Here is a 20,153-nt window from a genome sequence, read left to right as displayed (position 1 = left end):
CAGGCTTTAAATTGTAGGAGTGAAATTCAAGTCTAAAAATACGATAATCACAGACTTATTCAAAACTGAATAATTAACTTCACTATCAAAGATGACAGTATCGTGAAGATGACAAACAGACAAATTTCAAACGCTGTATGCGAGAATAAAAAAAAGCTCCAGAACGCAGCTTATGACACATTAATGCACTGCTGCCATTTGTTGCATTAAGTTATATGTATAAATAGAGACAGACGTTTCTGTAAAAGTAGGTATCGACACGTCACTCTATCTGTTGGTTCAACTTAAGTTTCAACGTAACTGCCTTCATTTTCTCACCAGATATGTTGTTATCTGTTACCACATCTATTTACAGTCTGACACCTGGTCATGATGGTGTCTGTAACTTCCCACAAAAGAGTACAAAAAAAAACACAAAAAGCAACTGATACATAACAAGCGCTGCTGAACAACTGAAGTCAATGATGTCAAATCTGCAACACGCAAATCTGCAACATGTCCACGGAGTTTTCCCTCAGGCACGATGCTCGATAAGACTTCCACACAACAACACCAGAGTTGTTTACGTTCCCTTTACAGGATAATGAACTTCAGTTAAACCCTCGTTTGGCTCACTGATCACAGATCTCTGCCACTGGTTAAATCCTGTCTGCCAAATAAAATATATAGTTCCACACACACATCATCACAAAAGCAAATTATTTAACCAGATTTAATGTTAAAATATTTGCTAGAGAACTGTTGACTTTCAGTTTATTAAACATCATTATTTTAGTATTTACACACTTACACACAAACTGAAATTATAGTAACGATTTCATTTATGGCTGTGGGAGCATGTTATGTTTCGTCATTACATTTGTATCACTGAATAACTGGCAGTCCTTAAAACTCTGGAAATCTGTTTAACAACAAATAACAATGTTCTGAAGGTGCATCTATATTCTGTGATTTATCTACCTGTTCGAGCAGCTTGATGAAATACATTCACAAGCCTTAAAATGATGTGGTAATACAAAACTGGTCAAACTGACAAAGCCAACTATTACTGGTAATTATGCTTTTGGTCGATGTAATCCCACAAATCGAGAAGGGTCATGTCATATAGGCATTATATTCTAGCTGCAATTTAGGATAGTATTTAAATATACTGCACTGGATAAAAGGAGTTTTAGGGATTAAAATAACCAAAGATGCACAAACTGTGGCTAATTTACCATTAGAAATAAGTCAGTGGCTACCACACAGATTATTGCAAAACAAACTACATTTTCCAAGAAATGTCTAGTGATTACAGTCCCAAACCTTTCGGGATGGAGATCTGGAAGATGTCCTTTGCAATCCACTGATGAAATGATGAGAGAAAACCAAGACAGACAGCCAGGAAGCGAGCCCCTTTTTCCTCTCTGCTCAAATATGAACAGCACTGATCTACTGTAAATGTTCTCGGCAGGATATTTAGCAGAGTACAGAGGCCAAAAGACGTCAGTCACGAAACTGTAAACCCAGAGATTAGCTATCTGATGAATGGCAGCCTGTTTATTTACTGATAGTAAGGTAATTTGCAGAGCAGCATGATAAGGCAGTCCTGCAGCAGTTGTTTGACAACAAATAAACACGACAAGCAGCATGGTCATCATCACACCCAGTGCAGCTGGAGCTTCCTAATTAAACCAAATCAAAGCCACCAAACCTGCACCGTCAACATGTCACGTAGTAATAACACCCTAATTACTAAAAGATAGCCTGTCAGTCAACATTACCTTCTGCAGCCCATCCGAATCCAAAGATACATCAACCTCCAATGAGACCTTAATTAATTTTACACCGAGCTAGCTTCGGGCTAATGAAACTTTTACATACCCACCTCTTGATCTCGAAAACGACACCAGCTCAGCTTCCACTGATAACCAGATTATAACGTTAGCCAGTGCTGCTATTAACTGGTCGCAGTATGGCTGGCTGCCACATAGCACGTTTATAGACTCTTGGGTACCACATTTGTTAGCGTTAGCTGTCAGACTGGCCAGCTTCTTGACCTTAGCCTGACAACACGCTAGCTAGCTAAGTCAGCTTACTCATTTTAACTCAGCTTAGAATGAAAGCAAAGCTCCGCACCGCTTCAGGCCATCTCGCTCCAACGGTCTTCTCTAACCGCTGCTCTGTGTCCCGGGCACTGATGGAAAAACGCTGACGTTTGTTCGACACTAGCTGCCGTTTAAGTAGCCTCGCATGCTAACGCTAGCTAAACAGCTAACATCACGGTTTGACGTTACGCAGTCTCTCCGGTTAGAGGCAGCGAGCTGTCACAATAAAAACATACCGTCAGGATCACCGTGAGGACACCGAGCTGACTTCGCGGAGGCCACCGTGGGAATGCTTCAAATGCCGCAGAGGTTCATGGATGTCGGTACCCGGTATCCAAACTCATTAACAGCGGAAAAAAAAAACATTCAGGAGGCTAACGTCATTACAGTGAAGCTAACGCAGCCTGTTTGGCTTTTACAGTTCGTTTGCGTGACTGCGTCGCTTTGGCGCCACCTACAGTCCGCTGCTGGAACCACACACACTATTTTTCATATCAACATCAGAGGTGGAATAATAATTATTAAACAAAGTACCAATACAACGCTCACCAAAATTGAACTCAATATATAAACAAATCTATTTTTATTATTTTATTTTATTTTATTATTATTTTACTATTATTTATATATATATTTAGACACTGACAACAATTGCAGCTTTTGTAATGATAAACCAGAATCTTTAACATTTATTTTACTCTTGTATAAACTCGATCACTGTCTGAGCTTGACTGGAAAAAAACATATATTGGGGTAAATTTAATGAGGATATTAAAATTGAACTGAACAAGAAAAACACATTATATTAACCCTATTGCGAACATATTAATTATGCATGGTAAATTTCAAATTCATTGATGTAAATGTCCCCAAATTTCCACTGACTATATAGTTTTCCTGTGCAAATCTAATATTAAAACTTTTAAAAAGTAACAAAACCGTTAAGATGTACAAAGAGGAATGGTGTGTTGATTTGTACCTTTTGTTTGTATGTTTGTTTGTTTAAAAATAAAAGAACACAAACAGAATACAAATAGTCACCCGTACAAATTCTACTTAAGTAAAAGTCATATAAATTTCTGATATAAACTGAACTCAAATATCAGTAGTTATCGTCTGGCAATGAATGTACTTAAATATAAAAAGTAAAAGTAAGTCCTGTAAGTCTTAAGTGTGTATATAATGCATACGAGGGATTCGATATTCAGCATTTTTCCGCTTCAGAGGAATATTTTTTTATCCGATTGCTTACAACCTAAAATAATTCAAATACTACTTTGGCTCTGATTTAGCATGTAAACTGCAAAGTAACGAAAGTTATCAAATGCAAGTGGTGGGGTAAAAGTACGACATTTGCCTCCAAAATGTAGAAGGGGGAATATAAAGAAGCAGAAAAGGGAAATACAAATACCTCTTAAATGTATTTATGTACAGTATTTGAGTAAATGTACCAATTTACATCGCATCACTGGTAGTAACGAGTATTAACGTCAGTAATCTGATTTATCGTGGTTTTGAATAAATTCCCAGTGGCCCTGAATGCAACATCTTCTAACGTACCGTCCAAATGAAGACGTTTGATTGGTCGTTAAAGCCACAATCAAAAGAATCGACCAATCGGTGAAGCCGTTCTTGGTCGTGTTTAGCAACCAACGTACACAATTAAGCAACCAGGAACTGGCGTGTGTGACTGGCAGTGCGATCAGTGCTGAGCAGAGCAAAGCAGAAACGCTTTTATTTAATCAGACATTAGATACTAACTGTCTGTTTTTGTTGTTCATGGAGTTGACGGTTAACGTGCCGCCATTTTATGAATATCCCCTGTCAGCATGAATCTCGGGTGAGTGTTTTTTCACAGTACCAGTAGCTAGCTAGGCTAACATGTTGAGCGAATGTGTCGCATTGAAATACAATCATAGCTTGATCGAACTGAACAAAGAGCTTATGCCTTCTGTAAAACATGAGACAGTAACGTATAGATTATCACGTGCAGATGTCTCAATGCTGTTGTAGCTGTGGTTCATGGTGGTTTGTCATCAAGAAATGAGGGTGAAATCAGTCAAATATCGACCTGTAAACGTTATTATAATGTTTTATAAGAGTTCCCGCAAAGAGGACAACAGCAGCAGCAGCAAAAAAAAACAAAAAAAACCCAAAACATTATGAAAATAGAAACAGATAAACCTCCCTTTGCACAAGTAACTTACTATACTAACACTTCTATGATATGACTTGCCACTAATAAGCTGCAGGTGTGATCTGCTCCTGTTAACTTCCCAAAACATTATTAAAGCGCCATTTTGACCAACCAAAGCCAGTTCATATGAACCAGGACAAGTTATAAAGCAGACCAGTGAATATAAATCTGTCACCATATGAAATATTGCCTGTGTTTACCCATTATGTGTCTTTGTTTTACTGTGCTGCACCATGTGACAACTAATGTCATTACCTGGCAACATGATACAGTTTGTCCTGTTCTGCCACATAATCTGTCACAAAGATGAAGTCTGCAAACTCTTATTTTAAAGCAACCAGTTTGATTATGACCACAGGCAAGCACATATTTAAGATAAGAGATAAGATGCTCCTTCATTGGTCCCTCTGAGAAATTTTCAATCTTTTTTTCTGGAACAAAATTCAAAGTTACAAAGCTGTGGGCATAAGTAAATGTAATAAATGAAGGTTGAACAAACTGAATATATAAACTGATTAATATCATACATTATATATGTTGAGTCCTACATTAACCCTGTCCGTTCAGTTTAGTTCATCAGTGTCCAATAAAAGTTTTCTGCAGTAAGACAGCTTTTAAATATAAACATATTAAGACTGTTCAAGACGTTAACATTGCTTTTACGTTACACATAATACAGAATACAATTAAATGTATGTTTTATTTCCACTTTTTGCTCTGATGTTTCCCATTTGTGTGAACAGAGACGGCCTGCTGTTTGAACTTGAAAATGGAAAACCCAAGTTGATTTTACTCAGTCATGGTGAGACCTCTCAGCTTTATGATTTACTATTTTCCATGGAAATATCACTCACTTATTTGCTTTTCTTACTAGGCTCCTAATTTCTATTAATAATCATTATTTAGTCTTTAATTTTAGATTTTCTGATTTTTTTTCCAACCCAGATAAATTGGAATCCAATCCGACCCGGTGACAGTCATTAAAAATAACAATTTTAATTGTCAAAAGATGGCTGTTCTTCTCTCTGATAGTCTGGTTTGCTTATGAACTCCAGATGGAGGCATTTGTATAAAAATGAGACTGTTTCATAACCAGGTTGAAGTTACACGGGAAATGTTTTAAATGGGATTATTTGTTTTTATTTCTAAAAAAAAAAAAAAAATATTGATAGTTTTCAGTTAGTTTTGTTAACATTTATATCCATAAAGGTCATTAAAAACTGTGGTAAAACTTACATTTTCTAAAATTTAAATTTTATTTTTGTTGTTTCAGTCGCTTCTTTCAGACCATTTTCAGAGGTTTTAGTGATCGTTAACATTTGTGTGTATGTGTGTGCGACGTTTAATATTTATGTCCTTCCTCCACTTCAGGCATTGAGAAGAATCCAACAAAGGTAGGAATCATTCTGACAGTCTGGCCATGAGATATCATATTGCAGTGTACAGCACATATTGATGTTTTCTAATAGAAAGGAATGTTGTTTGGGAAAAATCAAACAGTGCAGGAATTATCTTCTATGATTAAATTATTTTTTATTCCCTGCAGCTGTCCTGCAGGCCCAGAGCGGCGAACATCCTGAGCTCCAGGCAGCCGTCCTGTGTGGAGGAGGTGCAGGGAGAGCAGCGTCCAGCCCGACAGCAGGCAGGGAGACACAAAGAAACCAAAAGTAAGGCAGGAGTAGCAACCATCTCCAACACCGGGAGGAAGAGCACCACTCTGACATCATCCAAGACAAATGAGCTGAAAGGGGGAAGCATCAAAGTTGAGGCTAAGGTAAGTTTAATGTTTCATATTGCATCCCATTTCATTTTAAGATCAAATTTATTGAAAATAAAATGCATTTTTTCTGCCTCTTTTCTGCCTTCTTTCTGGGCTGAAGGTGAAGTTGGACAGACAAAAACACAGCACTGCTGTCAGCTCCCTGAGAGCCAATGGCAAAACAGGACAGCCTCAGAACACAGGGACACGAACGGGTGGGAAGGTAAAGGACACGCTGACCAGTCGAGACACAGGACAGAAAGACAGTGTGGTGTGTCTGACCAGTGAGCAGCTACAGCAGATCCTCAACACTGTCCAGACCACCAGCAATGGCCAAGACCCACCACAGGACCAGAGGACCCAGAACGGTAGGGATGGAGTGAAATTAAGGGACACTTTCCCTCTTTGTCAAAATAATGTACAACTTCATGTCTTTTTCTCTGTTAGAAAATCAAATAGACTCAGATTCTGGTGCTTCAGTCAATGTAGGAAGAGAGAAGGAGAAAGACGGAGGAGGAATTGACACAACTGGAAGCTCACAGGATAAAGAAAGCAGGTGAGGACTCCACCTCAACAGGTGTTTGTTTGCTCCACAAATAAATTTGTTGAGGATGCAGTTACATACTGTAAATAAGACACTGTTATGTTTATTTTATTGATAACAATAAATGTACAGGACTCAGAAAATGTTGTTTTCAAGACCTGTCTGCATTATTGCTACAGGCCAGGGTCAGTATGCTGCCATAGTGTGGCGATGTGTTTTTAGAAATCTGTTTTCAGAGCAGAATGTTGCTGCTGTTGTTCAGGTCGTCTGGATGTCTGTTCAGCTGGCTGGAAGAGAAACAGTCAGAGAGCAGAGCGGCCATCGACGCCAAGAAGGCTCAGTGGCGGAGAGAACTAGGTATACTCACACAAACATGTTATAACAGTATTAACACCAGCTTTAGCTTTAAATTTGTACAATTATACAATAATTGTACAATTATAAGATAATAATTTCACTACAAACCATTGCGTTTGATTCATGCCAATTAGTTTTCTACCATAATTAATTTATTGAACTAGTCGTCAAACCTTTACAAAAACATGCTTTCAAATGTCAGAAAGATGATCAATACAAAACACAAGCCTCATTCCAAATGTATAATCCTACACAAAAATCCATCCCTGCTTTTCTCTGGTGGGGAGAGAGAGATTAGCAATATTGGCTGGGTACAGATGAGTTCACTGACACAAGATACAGTTGATGATAAGAATAACAGTTAGCAGCAATCTTGTAAGATAATTGTTTGTGTGTGTGTGTGTGTGTGTGTGTGTGTGTTAGATGAACAAGTGGCACTGAAGCAGCAGCAGCAGTGTTCGGCTCCTGGCAGACTGCAGGTACAGCAGATATTTTTTTTTTTGAAGTAAAAAGAAAGAAACATGTTCCCACTAACATAGAGGCTCAACATTTAACAACAATAGTGGAGAAACAATAGTGCAACATATCTTGTATTGAATCCTGGTTGTGTTGACTATTTTACATCATTTATAACCTAATATGTTCACTGACTTTATGATGTTGTTACTTGAGAAACCAAAGCTGTGATAAACATGATGACGTACAGTGTTTGATTTATGAGACGTGGAACCAAAGACAAAAAACTTCAGCCTGTGAAAATCTGTTTCAGGCTGAGGAGGACACAGAAAGTGTGTTATCAGTTCAGAGCTCCATCAGCCACAGAGAACTTCCTGCAGCCGTCAGATCCAGCCTCAGACTCGGGGTAAATCCTATTCTATGAGCCATGTTTAAATAATTATGTGAACCAGATTTGTTAGATAATGATGATGATTAAGCCATCAAAATCACCATCTGACTGTCTTCATGAAAACTTTAAAACATTTTTTAATAAAACTGAAGTGTGTTCTGTGTTGTCTCTGTAGGAGGTCACTCCGATGGAGGATGTGCTGAATGTGGAGAGGAGAGAGGAGCAGAGGAGACGCTGGCTGGAGGAGCTGGACCATCAGAGAGAGGAGGCGACTGAGCGCAGGAGACGAGAGAAGGTGCTGCAGAGACAGGTAGAGTAAAAACCAGAGGAAGATAAAATGGAGACACAGTAGAAACCAGACAGGAGAGTTTTTGTTTGTTATTTCTGTTGATGACTTTATGTTCTGTGTCTCTACAGACAGAGGACCACGAGCTCTGGGCCACACACTTTGACTCGCTGCACAGAAGGCCTCCCATCCAGACTGCAGCTCCATCAGCTCCACCTCCAGCACCGTGTAATGTCTCTGATCGAGGGGAGTGGGAGCCCACGTCCAGCCTGTCTCTGGTGTGGGAGGCCATGAGCAGCTGTGGAGCAGAGAGCGTCGGGGGAGCCAGCATAGATATGACCAGCGGATACCCGACCAGAGCCAGGTACAGTCCAACAATGAACAAAAAAAATAACTGCTTTGACAGTTTATAGATATATTCCTGTAAAATCAACATAATTATCTATTGATGAAGTGGACTGTTGATGATATGACATAAAACAACTTTTGACTGGGGCCTTCAATGAGCAGGTCATTTTCCATTTAGGGCATTTAGCAAACGCTTTTGTCCAAGGCTAGTAATTCATACATACGTTTATACACTGATCGTGGTGGCTGCCATGCAAAGTTTCCACCAGCACATCAGGAGCTATTTGGGGTTCAGCATCTTGCTCAAGGACACTTCAACAGGGACTCAACAAATCAAAGATGCTGTCAGTGGATCAGAGGTCTGGACATAGCCCCACATGTAAATGAGTAAATGTTTAGTGTTGTTCTCCTGTGTTTTTCATCCAGCCATCTGAGGACCATGACCGCCCTGCTGGACCCCGCCCAGATAGAGGAGAGAGAGAGGAGGAGGCTCAAACAGCTGGAGCAGCAGGTAAGAGGATGAGGAGCAGGAGGAGAGAGGAAAGGAGGAATAGACTTTGAATACCAAAAGATTGTAGCTGTTATTCTTCCTCCTGTGTCCTCCAGCGAGCAATCGAAGCCCAGATGGAGGAGCGGCGGCGACAGAGGGAGCAAGAACAGGCGAGGAGGAGAGAGGAGGAGGAGAGGGAAGAGAGGAGAGTGGCACTGGAAAGAGAGATGCTGGAGAGACGGTACGAGCTGGACACACAGAGGAAGAAGGTGAAGAACGCATGCACACACACACACACACACACACAGGCAAGAAGTGCTCGATTCTCCACCAGGCTAATTTTCTCCACACCGTCACTGAACTGTTTTCTATCAACCTCTGTCCTCCAGGAGCAGTTGAGCCATCAGGCCGAGCAGCCACACAAAGATCATGATGACGACCGACATCAAGAGATTCTGGAGCCCAGCGGTGAGCAGAGCTTCTGCAGTGTTGCTGCTATACAGACCAAAACACACACAGTACAAAAACTGGCCCCAAGAACATGGTCGAGGTGCTTTGCTCCATGAGACACCTGAGGGAAAAAAAACATAAACACATCAGGTTCATTAAAGTTAATATTTGTGCGATCATGAAACGGACAAGAATTGAAAGGTGTACATATTTTGATGCAACATAACAACTGTACTAACTGTGTGTGTGTTTGTGTGTGTGTGTCCAGCAGTGACAAGACAGGGCGAGTGTTTGGAGGAGGGCAGCAGTTCAGCCTCCACCTACAGAGACACTGCAGTCCAGACAGGTAACACAACTATAAACTGTTTGCAGGCGGTTTACAGTTAATTTCTGCTGATTTTATATTTTTTATTCTCAGTTGGCTGTATCTCATGTAGCCATTCCCAAAGCTGCTGTTAAATTATTTTAGAAATATTCTGTAAGAGCAACATAACGTGCTGTTTTCATTGTTAAACCATATATAACCACCATAACTGATGAACATTTTTTTCTCATGTGACTCAGACGTGTCGAGAAGTAATGTTTTAAAATTGTATTCACATTACATTCAGTTTATTTTGCTTCTAACTCTGTGACGTATCACTTGATGTTTACTGGAATTTATGGCAACAAGTGACTAAATGAAATGCACTTTTATAACAAATGTCCCGTAATTTTTTAGCCATTTGACGCAGAAATATTACATATTATGTTGTTAAAATGATCCATCAGAGAGGAAATTACAGGTAACCAAAGGTTCTTCTTCTTTACTCTCACACACACTGTTAGCATGATTTGGTTTGTTTATATCATCATTTTGCAAAAGCTGATGTGTTAATATTTATCTTTTCTGTGTGCATGTGTGTGTAGAAGCAGCTCCTTCTCTCGCGCCCACAGCCGACAGAGTTCAGACACCTCACGTCTCTGCTCAGTTCCAGCCGCCTCCATCTCTGTCTGCTGCTGCTGCTCCTCCTAACAGCAGGACCCGAGCGTTGAGAACAGGCAAGGAGAACATCTGTCTTACTGGAGGAGGTGGAGGAGGAGGAAGTGGAAGTGGAGGAGACCCATATGAGGCATTTGCCAGGACAGAGAGAAACAGGAAAGACAAGAGGAGGCCGGAGTGGAACACACAGAGGTAGGTGCCTATTCAGAAACATATCTGCTATGACCTCCATATTGTCTACAAGAAGGAAATCCACCAAAAAGCTCAGTTCCAGTCTGTCAGTATTCTGTTCTGTTCCTCCAGGCCCAGTCGTCAGTTCATTCCAGCCTCAGCACGTTACCCGGCCTCCCTGCAGAGGAACAGACAGGAGAGTCGGATGAAGAGGCAGGCGGAGCTCCTCACTCTGCAGGAGAGGACCTGTGTGCCCAGAGCCAACCCTCCTCCTCCTCTTCTTCCTCCCTCTCTTCCTCAGAACCTCTGCTCCAACCCCACGCAGACCAGAACCAGTCCCACCAGGAAGGTAAGTGGCCTCCTGCTTCTGAAAAGCTTTGTTTTTTTTGGTCTTAATTTATTTAATCTAAAACTTTCCCATTATCTTCAGGTCCATAATTTTGTTTGACAAACCTGTTTCTTCCCTTGGTGACTGTTGTTGCAGGTGGAAAACGTTTCCAGGGGACACGACGTCTCCACAGCCATCAACAGTGAAAGGTGAGAAGCTCTGACTGCAGCTATATTATTATCATTATTATTATTATTATTATTATTATTATTATTGTTATTATTGTTATTATTATTATTATTATTAAACCCCTGACTCGCAAAGGAGACTCTAAAACAGAGGAAGATTCATCCTAACCTTGTTATAATCTATAAAAAGTTGTATCTCTCAGAAAATAGGTTAAACTGAAGCAGTCCAGGAGTCGAATTACATGACTTTTTGTTTTGTTTTGTTTTAAGTTTTGACTTAACTGTTGAAATCTTGACTGTTTTCTTTATCTTTAGAGAGGTAATACTTTGTTTTATAGGTCTGTTGTTTCATAATATCCAAGTATTTTCCAGGAAATACAAAGATCTTAAATTACCACTTTGTTACAACTAATATTAATATTGTAGTTACCTGTAATTTCACATTTCTGTACAGCTGTGATGCTGCTCATTGACTTTAAGACAATAGAGGCTACACAAGCTTCACAATTAATAAGAAGTGCATTATTGGAAATGTACCAATTGAACACTGACCCTGCTTGAATTTTGCATACATGAAAAAACAAAAAGTGTTTCCTGGTTTTACTTTTAGGTAATTTAAAAGCTTTACAGTAACTATTGGTAGTTTGGTGTAACTTGTGGCAGTGTTGACAGTTAGCTGTGAAAACCCATGTACACATTTTTATTGTGTAAATAAAAACCCGTCCAGTCAGCAGCTCTGTTGCTCCAGATGGTGAAGTGACTCCTCTGTTTTAATGTCTGGTGTCGTTGTCTCCTGCAGGGGGCGCTCTCCTCCGGTCCCTGCTGTCAGACACAGAGTTCAGAGTCAGCAGGCGCCGACCTCCTCCACCTCCACCACTCCTCCTCCTCCTCCTCCAGTCCTGGAGTTCATTCCTTACGTCCGGACTGATGAAGTCTTTAACCTGGATCCACTGGAGTCTGCTGACACACCACCACCCCACATACGCACAGGTTAGACACACACACACACACACACACACACACACACACACACACACACTTGCAGTTGAAGGATTCTCACCTTTTTGTTAGGGGTTTTGTAATGTTCGTTATTCTGTAATTAATGGATTTCTTTCCATTTTTTTCTGTTTTGAAGAGAAAGAACTTCCAGAAAACTCTTTTATTAACCGTAAAATTACAATGTAAAAGAAACAGTCCAACACCTGTCAGTCACTGGTGACCTGAGTTCCATAAACTGTAAGTAAACTAGACTTTTTCCTCATCAGCAGCTCCTCCTGATCCCTCACATCGGGATCCTCTCCTCCACCCGGAGCTGCTCCGTAACAAACACACACCCCGACAGCAGGAGATCCTCAGAGGCCTGGCCCAGCTACGGCAGGTAACACACACATAACAAACTGCCCTCTACACCCTAAACAATACTACAAATACAAAGTTTAGTTAAAGGATCCTGAGGTGCAAAGAATGAGGATCCTTCCATACAGATGTCAAACCTGTATGTGTGTTTTCAGGGTTTATTGCAGAAGCAGAGGGAGTTGGAGACGGATCTGAATCCTCTACTGAAGCGCCATGAAAATGTACTCCGGTGACCTCTGACCCCTGACCTCAGTGTGTGTGCTGACTGTGATCAGTGTGTTTGTGTGTCAAGGCGAAGAAGTAACACTATGGTCTGCTGCTGTAACAGAAAACCTTCAGTTTTCTCTGATTCAGCACTTGATGTTCAATGTGCCACAGCGAGGAGTCACTTTGATTAAGGTTCAGATTTCACCTGGATGTCAACAGATGAAGCAGATTTGAGAGATTTTTCAAAGTAACACTGAAGGTATCACAGTAGATTTGACAGATCAATACGTCCCACTTGCCCTGTATGTGTTTACCATCAGGAGGCAGAAGTAATTTAATCCAGCATTAATCCAACAATACGAGACTGTTTCCCAAATGTTACAATCCTTTGCAATCCTGATATTTTAACTGTTGAAAACAGGGCTGGATGATACGATATGTCTCATCGTGATATGAGACTATACATAGTGATCTTATGGAATGTTATGGTTCTAACGTGATGTGTTTGCTGTTTTTTAAAGGTTCAATTACAGTAAAGTGATGTTATTTGTAATTGTGAGTGAGTATCAATAGTCATCCTTAATAATGTTGCAATATCAGTATAGAAGGATTTGGTAAAAAAATATTGTGATATTTGATTTTGCTGCCCGCTCTTAGCATTTCTGAAATGCTTGAGGAGATTTAAAATGTCGATAGATATATTGTGTTTTTCACGATATATAGCTTAAGAATATTGCAATATTATTTTGAGGCGTGTGGCTCACATCAGGAAGCTGCACTGATTTTAAACAATGAGTGGTGAGAGTCAGACGGGTTGAAGTGGCATTTTGGATAAAATTAGTTTTGTCAAATTAAAGCTCTGATCGAGCTCTTTACTGCCAAAAGGAAACCGAAAAACAGTCCAGAGTTATCAATCAAAAGACCTTACGCTGAACACTCAACTATTTTTGGCCAAAGGGACTTAAGTTTTCTGACATGTGTTTATTATAATTGTTTTAATTCATGTAAAAAAAATATTTATCAAGCATGTGATGTTGCACAAGTTGGATATTTTGATATTGAAGATTGAATTTTATAGAAATGTTTTGTCTCGGCTCTCATGTAAAGTTGGTTAAATGTCACTCGCGTCCCTCTGGTTCTCACTCCTCGACATCAAAGTCTGTATATATAACCTCTATTAAACTAGCAGGTAACATTGAGATAAGTGTGTCTTTTACAGGTGAGATTTGATGTGTTTACTGGTGTTTTAAGGCTATACAGAGAATACTAAAGCATATGTGAGGCGGCTGCACAAAATCTGAAAAACTGTGGTGTGATGTCAGTCGAGTCGAGTGTCGTTTGAGCCTGAAACTGCAAGTTTAAAAACAAAACTGATCTGTAATCTGAGCAGACTGCTGCCGCTTGTCTTCTCTACTTCAGGCCGAACGGCGTTTAATTTAGAATTTGATACAGATTTACAGAATGTGACACAGCAGCACAGACATCTTTAAATCTGCTCCTGCAGTTCTACCTCACTTCAAGATCTTTAATACCACGATTGCTTGTCTGAAACTAAAATACCATTTTCTCTCACCTGATACGACAAAACATGTTTTCCTCTGCTCACTAACTGCATGAATGACCACCATTTTATGTGAAGATTGTATTTAAAAATTAAGTTTTCAAAAGCACTTTTCATCAAAATTGACACTACGTACCCAACGGGTATCAGGTTTTATCTTTTCTTCTTCTTTGGGGTTTGAGGCACCACTCTGCCTTTCTCTGGCTCGTCCTTCCTGCAGAGGCGATTTATTTAAATCATGAATGAAAGATGAGTTTGTGTGTTTCTTCAGCTTCCTGCTGGTCGAGGAGCTGTGTTTCCACTTCTACTTCTGTGGTATTGAAAATGTTCTAGTTTCATTGTATTTGTGTATCTTTATTTATTGCAAATGTAATAAATAATGTAAAATGAATGAGACTGTTTTACATTTCTTACAACTGCACTTTGTTTTGATTTGATACCTACATTGTGCTACATCTCAAAACTTGTTGAGTACATTTTGATTGTGAACACAACTTCATTTCCTTCAGCTCCAGCAGACAAAGTGTCTAATTTAAAGATGCTCTGACAAATGTTAATACAAGTTTGATTAATAATAACTTTATACTTACCAAGTTGGAAGCTGAGATCTGGGATCAGGTTGAATTCATCTGACAGAAGTCAGACAGTTGGATGTGCTCATTTTCTGGCTCGGTTTGTCCCAGAACACATCAACATGTTTCTCAGAAACTGTAATGAACATTTTCCAGTTTCCTGTTTTTTAACCAAACAAATAATTTATAACTAAATTATGATACATAACAGAATAACACATAAAATCATTAGTTGCAGCTCTTTCTCAATAAGTGTTTAAAGAAACTGATAAAAAACAAAGATGTTATCATGTCTTGTTTTGCTTCAACAGGTGGAATTTTGCAACTGCAGCAACACATGAGAAATGTAAGTACAGAGCAGTTTAATATATTGAATTTGCCTTTCTTGTATAGTTTTCAAACAGATGTTGTGCATATTTTTATGTAGTCACACGAATCATTTCTGTAGACACATACCAGCATTTATTTACATAAAAAACATCACTCAAAAACAATAATCAAACAACAATTTAAACACAGGACAGCCTATCAGGCAATCAACAGTAGAAAGAAACTGTAACACACCATCCATCTTCTTCTGCTTATCCGGGGCCGTTTAACGAGGGCAGCTGTCTGAGCAGAGACACCCAGACTTCCCTCTCCCCGGACACTTCCTCCAGCTCGTCCGGGAGGATCACGGGGCGTTCCCAGGCCAGCCGAGTGACATAGTGACTCCAGCGTGTCCTGGGTCTTCCCCGGGGTCTCCTCCCGGCGGGGCATGCCAGGCACGCCTACCGAGGAAGGCGTCTAGGGGAACCACCTCAGATGGGTCCTCTCAATGTGGAGGAGCAGCGGCTCTCCTCCGAGCTCCTCCCGGGTGACAGAGCTCCTCACCCTATCTCTAAAGGAGCGCCCCGCTTAGACTTTCTCAGGGAGGCTGAGGAATTGTAAATCACACTATTAATACATTTCTGCAAGACTACATATTGTGTAGATTGTTTACAGTCGTTACAGGTATCTAGCCTATTGTAGTTTTGTGAGCTGGTCCTGGGGCTTCTTGGGACGCAGAATCCGGGTAGTCAATCCAGTTTGTGTGGTCCTACGCATCCGCTGTGAGTTTCTTGATGCCGAAGGCCACTACGATGGACTTAGACTCGCCCTCGGTTGAACCTGGACACATAGCTGGCAATGACCTCCTCCTTGTCAGGCTGCGCATACTGGGCAGTCAAATCCTCTGGGACAGGGATGGCCAACATGGCGTTCGTGTACGGCGTAGGGTCCACAAAGACTTTGTCAAAGATGAGGTCCATCATGTCAGCAACATACCCTGTTTCATAAAACACAAGCACAAAGATCATTTTTGCTTTTGTTATTATTATTGTTGTTATTATTGTTATTCAAGTTCAAACCATGTTTGGTTAAAAAATTAAAAGATGTCAACACTAACGGAATGTTGGCTCTGTCTTGTGGGGTTTGGCTGAGCATTGTCCCTTCATGGCCTTTGGAAAGTGGACCTTGTAGAGAGGAACACCTTCCCGGGATTTGGCCTGTGGTCTGTTTGCATTCTCATTGTAATACATGGCAGCCAGGTAGAGTCTGGAAGTACACGGAAGACAAAATGACGTGCGATTATAATAAAACAGAGTTTAGGCTGCATCTCTCAAAGTTTGAAGTAACCCCTAGTTTGATTTACCTGCACAGCATTCCAATGAAGGGAAAAACAACATTCTTCGGGACGAAACGAAGGATCACACCATGGAATGCCTCCAAAGATGAAGTCTGGTGGTGAGGGCTCAGTTTTTCCACGTCCTTCAGAGTTCTTTTGTTGGTCAACACCTTTTCTAATTTGTAGAAAGCCGGAGTTCCTACAAACAAAAAAATTGCACATTTTAAAATACAATAAAGTAATACATATTACTGACATTATTTGTGATGAATTTCAAAAATATCACATCACTAGGTGTAGTTGTCTTTTATACAAAATGTGTGATCACTATTTAAAACTGAGGACAAATGATGTAATAACTTTTAGTCCATCTATCAGTACAACACCTGCTCTGAGCCATTTGTTTTTGTCCCGTGTCTGGTGGACCTCATGCAGGCACTTGGGGTAAAGAGGGTCATCGTGTGTGTGGACGTCCCGCACGTGGTTCAGGATTGAGGTCCATTTTGCGACTCTCTCTGGTCCGGTGGATGAGGAAGCTGCTGTCCAGTAGATGTGATTGGTGATGCTTCTCATCCACTTCTGTAGTTTCTGACACTCTTTGTCCTTACTGATCTTCTCCATTTTCTTTGAAATCTCTAAAAGTTCATATCAATACATTCCTTTCATTAAAAATTGATTGATTGATCAGTCAGCTGCAGCATTTCATAATCAATTTCAAAACATGCGATACTAATTGACTCACAGCTTTACAATGTTACTGTAAGGACATCAATTTTCTTTCATCTTACTGACAAGTAATGTGTACAGAAAAGTGCTTTGTGCATAATGCACTTTTAGTAGCAGCTACTATGTGGATGTATGAGGATGTGGATGCACATGAACATAGGGAAAAATACCTTTTGCAATTTGACACACGTCGTAGTAGTGGGTGATGTTTCTCTCCCCGAGGAACTTTTGAATTTGTGGATGACGGTCGGTAACAACACAGTCAAGATTAATGCCACGTCCTTCCAGTAACGACAGACTCCTCCTCAGGCCCTCTTTCTCCATGTGTTGACTACCACCAACCTCATTGCTCTGTCGCCCCGGCACAAAAAAACAAAAAAAAACAGTATTAGAAAAAAGCCAAATGGACATTTTCAAATTTCACTGAATAACCTTGTCACAATTTGAATTTTAACCACTCACCTGAACCAACTCGATGTCCACAACTGTGTTTGAATTAAGATCCATTGTTGTATAACTTCCAAATTTTGCAGAGTGCCCTGAAAAAAAAAAGTGTTCCACTCTTCATATTAGTCATCACATATTAATACTTTGTGATTATATGTGGCATTTTCATGATGTCACTCTCCTTTGAACTTCACAAAATATCAAAAACCTGGATAAACTGCACTATTTCACTGATGTGTAAATACCTGCAGAGTCAGCTCTCATGTCACCACCAAGTATAACTTTGCTCTCCTGACTGAGCCGCTGCAGCGTCACATCCTGTAATGTGTTCCAGTGGTGAATGACTGCAGGTTCAATGAAAGATCTGGCATGCCGGCGAAATGTGTCGTACTGAAAAAGTTGCAGCTCCATCGCCTTGAAGACCTGTTGGTAGGAAAAAAAAACAAACAAAAGTTTTTGTTGATATAATGCATGGAGCTTCATCAGAAATACTTCATATTCAGAGCAATAATCAGAATTGTGAGAAATACAGCTGCACATCATTTACCCGTGCAATTTTTGAGAAGGATGCACCGCTCAGGTACACAGCTGCTGAAAGGTGGAGGTTCCCAGCTGGTGTGCTCCCGAGGACAGGCTGGCTATTCCAGTGTCTGCAGAACTTGCAGTGGGGGCATCGCTGCTCCACGGACAGGAATGTCCCCAGCTTTCTGGTCCTCACATCACATGCCCGCGTGCAGACAGGACACACAGCAAACAACTCCATAATGCAGCTCTCATACACTATGTATTTTCTGCTCTTGTGGGTGGGAGTGGATGATTCTTGTCTACATCAAACAAAAGGAAAACACGTTTAGCAATTAAACAGTTTGAGTTCTCTTCAGTAGTGAACTCTAAACCATTACACTCGTTCCAGTTGGTCTATATATGTTTTTTATGCACATAAAAAGAGGTACAACTACTGATGTAAACAACAACAACAGTCCTGCAATGAAAAATAGTCATACAGGTGAGATGGCACAACTACATGAGATCTACATGAATCTGCCTAAAAAAATAATGCAATGATAAAAAATGTATGTTCACTTTCTTGCAGGACTATCGTATTATACAGCACTGTTATTATTTAGTGAACTACCATCACCACAAGCACACACACCGATATACTGAGTAACTTACGACAAAGGTGTTGACTCTGACGGTGCTGTGTTGGACTCTGCAGGATCATTGGTGGGATCCTGCTCCTTTGAAGCTGCCACTGACGAGCTGCCCTCTAATGGCTCGTCCTCCAGCTCCGGCTCCTCTTCAAGGTCCAGACGAGGTCTCTTTGAGGGTCTCTTTGCAAAACACGAAGGGTCTGCAGTCGATGTCCCAACACCAAAATCCTTGGAGGACACAGTAGCCTGAACACCTGTAAACAACAATATCATTTTACTACATAAGTCTACATAAAATGACACAACAAGAAAATTACAACTTCATCAACACATATTGTACTGAAGATGGTTTGTACACACCTTCACTTCTGAAGTGGGGCTGCAGAGTCCTCAAGGATAGCTGTGTGCTTACAGCCCGTCTGTCCGGTGGGTCAGTCTGGCATGCGACATCCCTGGATGAACTTGTGATGGCCTGTATACAAAACAAAAACAACAGTCAGTATAAGCTAATAAGCCAACACTCAGGAATGTGTGTGTTGTCCACCATCACGCGAGAGACTCTCCACGCCCCCCGGCTCCCATCCCCCACTGACCTGCAACAGGTAACATCTAATGTTAGTTTGCTCTATGTATTGTTACAGTAGCTAATGGCTAACAGCTAGCTGGGAAGCTGTGTTTGTCTCCAACACAGTCTCCAAACTCTTGGACACTGTTCGCATCGTCTCTGTCTCCAGTCTGCACACGTTTCCAGACTTTTTACTGTGACAACCAAGCTCCCTCGTAGCATTATTAACATTAAACTCGCTTCAAACGCCATTGCATAGCGGACTGAGGCAGAGCTAGCTAGTTAGCAAGTTTCCAGCTGACTTCACCATACTCGTAGGCAACTGTAAATACTAACACACCGCGGCGACACTTACCAGTGACTCGGGTACAGTTGCTGGGTCCCGTATGGTTGGCACCGATCCTTTTATGAGGGTCAGTGTCGAGGCAAAGCCAGCTTTGTACTGACCCTCGTTACTGAAGCAGTCCGATGTGAAGTGGTTAGCACACACATACAAACCGACACGAACCGCGCCCACCACGTCCTCGTTATAAATGAAACGCAGCCACTGTGTCTTCTGTTCTTGTGCGGCCGGGACAGCATACAGACACTTGTGTTGATCTTTACAATCAACAACAGAGCAATTTGCGTGTCTAGCTCTGAGCGACGACATTGTTCACAGTCTTTTCCAAAAAAGCCGCCACTGGTGGGGCGTAAACATGTGACGTCATGTGAAGCAGGAAGTTGGGCGGTGAACAGGAAGCAGGTGGAACATGTCTTCAAAATAAGAGCTTTACATTGCATTCCATTGGAGTTTAGAACTGAGATCATAGCGGGGGGCTTTTAATTTGAAAGTAGCGACCGTTTGTAGCTTGCTGCTACAACAAGCGGAAAACGAAGAAGACAG

At 40.8% G+C, this 20,153-nt stretch overlaps 3 protein-coding genes across 11 annotated transcripts in view; 1 reads left to right on the top strand and 2 right to left on the bottom strand.

Moving 5' to 3' along the window:
• The window catches only part of ip6k1 (inositol hexakisphosphate kinase 1), a 32,345-nt gene extending 28,712 nt beyond the window's left edge, over window positions 1-3,633 (bottom strand). The window contains exon 1 of one of the 5 annotated variants that reach the window (XM_037101820.1): window positions 3,547-3,633. The gene's annotated coding sequence lies outside the window, so the exon portion shown is untranslated. The other 4 variants (XM_037101817.1, XM_037101819.1, XM_037101818.1 and 1 more) reach the window with 4 other exon arrangements.
• A 127-nt stretch (window positions 3,634-3,760) lies between these two features.
• Window positions 3,761-14,549, top strand: ccdc66 (coiled-coil domain containing 66). Of its 5 annotated transcripts, none has more exons than XM_037101809.1 (21): window positions 3,761-3,927; window positions 5,028-5,086; window positions 5,656-5,678; window positions 5,831-6,058; window positions 6,165-6,411; window positions 6,491-6,599; window positions 6,850-6,944; window positions 7,368-7,423; window positions 7,714-7,806; window positions 7,967-8,086; window positions 8,209-8,441; window positions 8,852-8,936; window positions 9,032-9,184; window positions 9,305-9,383; window positions 9,634-9,711; window positions 10,275-10,539; window positions 10,651-10,867; window positions 11,003-11,055; window positions 11,834-12,024; window positions 12,300-12,412; window positions 12,546-14,549. In XM_037101809.1, exons 1-21 carry the CDS (start codon window positions 3,917-3,919, stop codon window positions 12,621-12,623), a joined length of 2,586 nt encoding a protein of 861 aa, XP_036957704.1. In that variant the 5' UTR covers window positions 3,761-3,916; the 3' UTR covers window positions 12,624-14,549. The 5 variants fall into 5 exon arrangements, with proteins under 5 accessions (XP_036957704.1, XP_036957703.1, XP_036957702.1 ...); XM_037101808.1 differs by having other exon boundaries at window positions 7,967-8,101; window positions 9,637-9,711; XM_037101807.1 differs by having other exon boundaries at window positions 7,967-8,101; window positions 12,303-12,412.
• Window positions 14,550-15,076: 527 nt separating this feature from the next.
• LOC119021273 lies at window positions 15,077-19,959 on the bottom strand. Its single transcript, XM_037101461.1, has 11 exons — window positions 19,623-19,959; window positions 19,063-19,174; window positions 18,725-18,956; window positions 18,096-18,372; window positions 17,794-17,971; window positions 17,564-17,640; window positions 17,272-17,452; window positions 16,762-17,010; window positions 16,403-16,574; window positions 16,157-16,305; window positions 15,077-16,036 (listed from the first exon to the last, which is right to left on the bottom strand). The coding sequence occupies exons 1-11, from the start codon at window positions 19,917-19,919 to the stop codon at window positions 15,858-15,860; spliced, it is 2,103 nt and encodes a 700-aa protein (XP_036957356.1). The 5' UTR covers window positions 19,920-19,959; the 3' UTR covers window positions 15,077-15,857.
• Window positions 19,960-20,153: the final 194 nt, after the last annotated feature.

This window comes from Acanthopagrus latus, chromosome 6 (genome assembly GCF_904848185.1).
Source record: "Acanthopagrus latus isolate v.2019 chromosome 6, fAcaLat1.1, whole genome shotgun sequence".
Taxonomy (NCBI): Eukaryota; Metazoa; Chordata; class Actinopteri; order Spariformes; family Sparidae; genus Acanthopagrus; species Acanthopagrus latus.
Note: the sequence above shows the minus strand (reverse complement) of the source record. Positions and strands in the feature narration are given on the sequence as shown.

Excerpts from the sequence above, each read along its gene's own strand:
- ccdc66 (XM_037101806.1), top strand. Across the intron at positions 7,807-7,966 it reads GATCCAGCCTCAGACTCGGG|GAGGTCACTCCGATGGAGGA; the intron begins GTAAATCCTATT and ends TTGTCTCTGTAG. Across the intron at positions 8,102-8,208 it reads AGAAGGTGCTGCAGAGACAG|ACAGAGGACCACGAGCTCTG; the intron begins GTAGAGTAAAAA and ends GTGTCTCTACAG.
- LOC119021273 (XM_037101461.1), bottom strand. The coding sequence starts at position 19,919 with ATGTCGTCGCTCAGAGCTAGACACGCAAATTGCTCTGTTGTTGATTGT. Across the intron at positions 18,373-18,724 it reads TCAGAGTCAACACCTTTGTC|ACAAGAATCATCCACTCCCA; the intron begins GTAAGTTACTCA and ends TGTTTGATGTAG. Across the intron at positions 16,037-16,156 it reads CAAGACAGAGCCAACATTCC|GGTATGTTGCTGACATGATG; the intron begins GTTAGTGTTGAC and ends TTTATGAAACAG.